Consider the following 7,056-nt stretch of genomic DNA (forward strand, 5'->3'; position numbering starts at 1 on the left):
GATCGTAGATAAGTCTCTATATTTATCAAAAGTTCTCAATTATGAGTGAGTGCTTAAATGGCCTGATGTCTGAAACCTTTATATTTCCATATTTGATTGATTCATGTGAGCATCATGTCTCTAGGGTTAATGGCAATCTGTCACTTGGTCAATCAACCCATTTGATTTTGACAACCGTTGGATGAATTTACATGAAATATTATAAAAGGCTTTCATGGTACCAACAGTGGTGAAAAAAAAATTTAAATAAAAAATGCTACATCTTAATTTATACAGCTGTTCAAAATATAGATTATTTTGGGGTACCATACAGGACACAATTCTTCATCATATAGCCCACACACTTTTCAGCACATACCTCTTTCATATGTCAAACTTGTCAAATTATTGTACTACTCACTTCTGTCATTTCAGCTTGTGATTGAGTATGCAATCTATGGAAACCCAAATGCAGGGCTAATGACTGACAGCTTTAATTTTTCCCAAGGACAAACATGCAGGCGTATTGTCAGAGCCTTGGTCACTTGTGTGCAGCTTGGAAATGGCAGCTGACAGTATGACCTCCCCCCATCTGCCTCAGATAGCCACCAGAGAATAAACCACTGAATATCAATTGCACATGACACCATTGTAACACCATAAAAAGGTTATAGGCCTACAAGGATGCTTTACACAGCTGGGTTTGTCCAGCCTACCGCAAAACAATAGCCCACAGGTGCACTCAATGGCCATGTTTTCATGCCTTGTTCTGTAGGTACATTATGCTCTTTGACATTCAATTTGATTTATATTGAGAAATTATGTTGGCAAACTTTAATTGATTCTTTCTGTTATTGAACTTTTTTTTCTCCTCATATAACTTCATATCCTTTAACCAATTTAAACAAACTATCTTAAATCTGCCAAACTCTACCTGTAACTGTTTTAATTAGGCTATATTGTACTTTCACCCATTTCATTTTAATTGCTGCCACTCTTCACCACTGTGTAAATGTTTCAATTGTTTTTCTCTTCACCTGTTGTTGTGTATTTGATGTATTTGCATTGAATATTGTTTATGTATTGTTGTTTTTCCTTTGAATTTGTTTGATCTCGACGTCATTGTAAATGAGGGTCACCCCTCAATTGGTCTCTCGAGGATAAACAAAAGTTAAATAAAAATAAATAAATAAAATCTTCCTTACTATTATATGCAGATATCAATTGTGTATTCAAAATGACAGCAGACTACTATGCCAAGCCAGTAATGCCATCTGCAGGTCACATCACATTACTGCAGCTGTATGAATGCACTACCATCGGTGTATGAGTGTGTGTATGAATGGGTGAATGTGGTAAGAAATGTAAAGCGCTTTGGGGCTGAGAAAATCGGCTAGAAAGCGCTATATAAGTCAAGTCCATTTACCATTTATTTTACTGCAAAACTACTAAGGGAAAGTGAAATAATGGATAACTGGAGATGTGAGGACAAATATTGAGAAGTACCATTCTTGACAAGAAGAAAATTATCAATAGGGACAGGCTAAATAAACAGCCTAAATAGGTGCAACCCTACTATGGGACTACTTCCATCATGTTTTTGTTTTTTTTGTCCTTGAAGAGCTCGTTTCAAATTTAAAAGCCGTTCCTTAATAAATGGCCAAATAATCACAAATCAAACTTGTATTTCCTTGTTAAAAAAAGAAAGCCTAAAAGTGGTGTGATAACATGAAGAAACCGCTAGAGAGAGCTAGCACGGGATTAAGGCACCGGAAGTTAGCGGCTCGTAGCTAGGTCTGGTCTGAGGTTTTTTTTGGACACAATTTCATTGTAAACTTCGGATATGAATATTGACAGACATGGTGTGGACTTGAGCAACGGCCTGGAGGAGGTTCCTGTCTTACTCGAGGGGAGTTCAGCCAGACTGTCACGTCCTTTATTTCAGGTAACGTCACGTAGTTTGCCTCTGTAAATTTGTTGGACATGTTAAGCTACTGTCGTCCAAACCAGCGGTCCTAACACACATTCACATACACAAACTATTTAAAAATGCATCAAAATTAAATATTTCCCCCAAACAACACGACATGTTTTCAAATCAATATAGGCCTATTCCTTAATTCAGTCTTCACACACAATTCTATATTCAGCCATCTTATTCTTTTCTCAAAGGATGGCGGTGGGTGACTAATGACAACAAACCATACAGCAATCTGCACCTGCACCAAATACACTGTTTTGATAGGCCTACGTCCTGTTGACGTGTTTGTTGTCTAATCTTTATCTAATCGTCTCCTGTTGTTTAACACAGTTTGATGTCTTTGAATTGGATCTGTGGTAACTGTTTTGGAAAAGAGTTTGGAAAATGATTGTTGAAATCATGTAGCCTACATAGGCCTATGCAAATTTAGAACTTTTGATGATGATGAAAATCATGTAGATCCCAGTTTCATTAAGCTTATCTAAGCAATAAAGAAAAACTGTAAATGCCCCCCCCCCCCCCCCCCAAAAAAAAAAAAAAACTGTGAATGTGTATTTGGTGGCTGTAAGTAAGGGTCCCAAAAGTAACAACACAAACTTTTATTTTTTCACCATTGTGGCCTTTTTTGCACAGCGGACTTGTAGCAGGTAGCCTTTTACTTAATAGGTTCATAATAGTCTAACAACTGCTCTGTTGTAGGCCTTTTCAAGTGTTCAAATACAACATATAATTCATATTCTATAATTAACATCCAAATGACAGATAGAACAAGTAAGATTAAAACACAGTCTGAGGGTCAGAACAAAGGACCCGTAGAGCCAGCTAGTGTCTGGGGGTCAGAGCAAAGAACAATCAGAACCAGCTAGAACAGCCTGGGACTCAGAACACAGGACTAGACCCAGCTGTCATGTTCCATCTTTTCAGTCTTTGATTAATATTTTTCTGCATTTGTTTTATTGGGATCATTCATTGAATAAAGACATATTACTTAGAGTCTATTGATGTTAAAGGTCACTCTCCAGTCCCCGACATACATACGTGCCAAGCATGCCCTTGCTGACACCCCTTCAACCATCAACCCCCACCTCCAGCCCACATTGTCTTTTGTCTTATTCAGACTAGTCTCCTTGCTACCTCAAATATAATGGACTTTACCCCAAAAAACTACCTCTCTCAGCCATTCAGGCTACTCTTCAGTTATCATCATCACATGGTTTAATATGTTGGTAGTTCATTAACATGTATGATAGAAGTTTTTCTACCTGAATCAATTTGCTTTGGCACAACAATCGATTAAGTTGACAGCAAGAAAATATACTTTTACATGCAAAAAAGACATTTTTGTGAGAAAAAAACATGCTTACAACATCACCATGAGGTCCTCTCTTTCATGGCCGATTCTGAAATGAGAGGGGCTTGAAAACATATATCTCAAATGACCAAAAATGTTCCATTGCCTTGATTCAGGGGGTGTCTCACATACCTGATGCCTCACATTCCCCCGTTCTCCCCTATGTGTTTTAAAAAAAACGGACTTGGTCACTTGTTATTTGTGAGCCTCATCTCATTTGTATTTAATCTAAGATAGAAAATAAACCTGCAAATCAATTATGAGTGACAATACACAATCAATTTGTCTACCAATCAAAGCTGTGGAAATAATGTGACGTTGTTATTAACCCACAGGCCACGTGACATTCTTAAAACTTAAGAGAACACGCATGTTGAAGAGAAAATATCTAGTATTTGCTTTTTCAACATATTCACTGTGTAGCGCTGCCTCCGTGCAAGATGGCAATCACTGTTTTAGCTCTTGTGATGCCAAGATTTCAGTTTGCAGGTGTTAGGAAAACATGAGATATCGGAAAAGGAAATATGGTGACAAATGTTGTCCTGCTTAAGCGTTGACCAGACAATCTCAGCGTCTGGAAAAAGTCTTGAGATTGCCTGATCAAAGCCTGCTGGTTATAATCTCTATCAAATTAAATGAGTTGTTCTGCCAGCAGATGGCAGCAAATCATTACAGGCTACAGCCACACCATCTGAGTGCTGTACAGTACAAGGAATCTAAAAATAACTGCTCCTCCAGAACCAAAGGAACTGCCCTTGTTAACACTCCTGGCTCATGATGCTCTAGAAGACCTTTCTGACTGCAATCAATGTCATTCAACCAGTTTATTTTGATTTAAAAAAAAATGTAATCCTGAGGGCATGAAAGTCACATCAGGTTGATTGTGGTGAAACTACAATTATCTGTGGTAATGCGGTTGTTAACGTAGGTTGATGTGTTTCAAGTTGGCATTTGCAAAGCATTCAGACTTGTGCTCCAAAAGAAGTCCCTCGTATATGTAAATAGTGCAGTCATTTAACTGGAATTTTCTCTATTGATCATTTTATTGATAACTTATTCAACTAGTAAAGTGCCTGTCACAATTTCACAACACTTAAAGGCCTACTTCACCAGTGGGAATATGAAGGTGTATTGAACTCTGAGATCCTATGTAGTATAAATGTGCAACATTTTTAGAAATCGGTTCAACCCTACAGTTTTCCCAGTTGTTTTTCAGGCTAGGATGAACCGTTTTTTTTTTTTTTTTTTTTTTTTTTTTTTTTCCATAAACGATTTTTATTGAAATTTTCCTTTTTTTTAACAAACATACAAAACATTTATAACCCCACCCACCCCACACCCCAAATAATCCTTGGACAGATGACATATAAAATGAAGAAACATTAAAAACAGTTACAATAGAGACAACTACATGCAGTATGTAATATGACATCATCAAGAAAGTACTAGAAATTTCTAGAATGTAACGTTTCCTGGGAAGCCCACTCCTTACAAATAATAACAGAAGCTACAGTGGCCTTCAAGGACAAGAGCAATTCTAAATTCTAAACAGTGCACCTGATGACATTCCAACCATGACGCCCTCAACATTGCGGCGCACAGGCTGTGACATATGGTATGGAGAAATATGGAGATACTATAGACCAGGATGAACCGATTTCTAACATTTTGGTACATTTATACTACATAGGATATTAGAGTTCAATACACCTTCATATTCCCACTGGTGAAGTAGGCCTTTAAGGTGACATTTTCAAATGTCTTGTTTTGTCCGATCACTGGTCGAAACCCAAATATATTCAGTTTTAATTTCACATAAGATGAAGAAAACTTGCTGAAAAAAAATTACTAAAACTATTTATCAAATTGGTTGCAGACTAATCCTATCTACTAAGTAAGTGACAAATCAATTAAGAAGTTTCGGCTGTTTAACACTTGAATCAACATTAACCGCTCTACGTTGTCATTTTTCAGTACTCCCCAGAAAATACTCGAGGACCAGGCTGCACTGTGGACCCAAGTGAGGTCACTCTTCCCGGATGCTCCTGCCTGTCCCACTCCTGCTTAACTGAGAGCTGCTCCTGCCTGCAGACACACGGTCGGGCTTACGACACGAGCACTGGCACACTGCTGAACCTGAGCACAACAGACTGCGGTTACTGCTCACCTGTGTTTGAATGTAACGCCCTATGCTCATGTAGTGACTCTTGCTCTAACCGGTCTGTGCAGAGAGGACTAAGACTCGGTTTAGAGGTTTACAGCACCAAGAACAAGGGCTGGGGGGTAAGGACACTCCAAGCAATTCCATGTGGGATATTTGTGTGCGAATATGCAGGTGAGGTGATCAGTTTAGAGGAGGCCAGGCACCGACAGCTGGCCCAGACTTCCATGGAAAATAACTACATCATTGCGGTGAGGGAGCATGCAGGCGCAGGCTCCGTCACCGAGACGTTCGTGGACCCGGCCGCGGTGGGAAATGTAGGTCGCTTTCTCAACCACTCCTGCTGTCCAAACCTGTTAATGCAGCCAGTACGTGTGCACTCTGTGGTTCCTAGACTGGCGCTGTTTGCAGGTAGGAACATTGACGCACGAGAGGAGCTGACGTTTGACTATTCGGGAGGATACAGCAACCAAGCTCCTGTAGAAGTTATGGCCACACAAAGTAGTGACGATGCCTTAAGGGTCAGTAGAACAGATGGACTCCAGAGGAAAGAGTGCCACTGTGGCGCCGAGAACTGTGTTCACTTCCTTCCATTGGATTTATCTATTATCAATTGAAGTAATCTAAACTAAATAAAAAGTTTTTTTTATCTTCAAGCTCTGGTGCGTAACTTTTTCATGGTACACACAAAGACAAACTTTCACATCAAGTAGCTATGTTGGTCTGAAGAGCTGTTGGGGAAGTAAGTGGTTTCTAGCGCTCCATGTTTACTGGGAGATGCCAATGACTCGTTACATTCAAGCCATCAACAAAATGGTTGACACAAAGTTGACCAAGCCTATCAGCTCCACAAATTTCTATGTCTCAGTATGGCAGCGTAGAAGTTGTTTGTCACCCCCTGTCAAATCCCAAGAAGCGCCCAAGAGATGTTTCAGTCGTCGATTCTACTGCTTGGAAAAAAACGTGGATGTACAGCAGGTATAAAATCCATGCTCCATCAAAAAAGGCTTACCTCATAGGTGACAGTTGTTGTAATTCCTCAGAATAAGGAGAAACAGAAATGACGCACTATAGCTTGAATGTGAAGAGATTGGTGTGTTTCTGATTGATGGAGAAAATATTTTTGTCAAGCCTGATGTCTTTTCTCCTGATTTTTCTATTTTGCTTTTTTTGTCTATTTAGTTCTTGCCTTGGACTATTTACAGTGTCCCTGAAATCCTTGTTTAATTCAGACACTCATTAGAACAAGACAATGCAACACGTTGGTGGCTCCATTTACACAATTAGCGGAATGAGTCATGTCCATGCCCATCATTGTTTCCTGTTCAGGGTTCCGCCCCCTGCTTGTCTCCAGAACTGCCACTACTCTCTCCCACTCAGTGTAAGATGATGCAATGAAACCTACATCTCAAGACAACAGGTTTTTAATTTTTTTCTGGGAGAGTAAACTTGTTGACATCCGCTTCTGTTCTGTCATTTGTGCAATCAATGTCATCTATCAGGGGATGCTTGTTCTGTATAGGGTACTCGATTTAGAGTGTTGCATCTGTCATCTTGTCCTGGTTCTGGAAGGTAACTCATTTA

At 39.4% G+C, this 7,056-nt stretch overlaps 1 protein-coding gene across 1 annotated transcript; it reads left to right on the forward strand.

The window, feature by feature from the left end:
* Positions 1–1,785: 1,785 nt before the first annotated feature.
* setmar (SET domain and mariner transposase fusion gene) lies at positions 1,786–6,089 on the forward strand (the record flags this gene model as incomplete). The annotated part of the gene is made up of 2 exons (XM_080026877.1): positions 1,786–1,924; positions 5,286–6,089. The coding sequence occupies exons 1-2, from the start codon at positions 1,823–1,825 to the stop codon at positions 6,087–6,089; spliced, it is 906 nt and encodes a 301-aa protein (XP_079883003.1). The 5' UTR covers positions 1,786–1,822.
* Between the last annotated feature and the right edge of the window lie 967 nt (positions 6,090–7,056).

The sequence above is a fragment of the Ammodytes marinus genome (genome assembly GCF_949987685.1).
Source record: "Ammodytes marinus genome assembly, chromosome: 4".
NCBI lineage: Eukaryota > Metazoa > Chordata > Actinopteri > Uranoscopiformes > Ammodytidae > Ammodytes > Ammodytes marinus.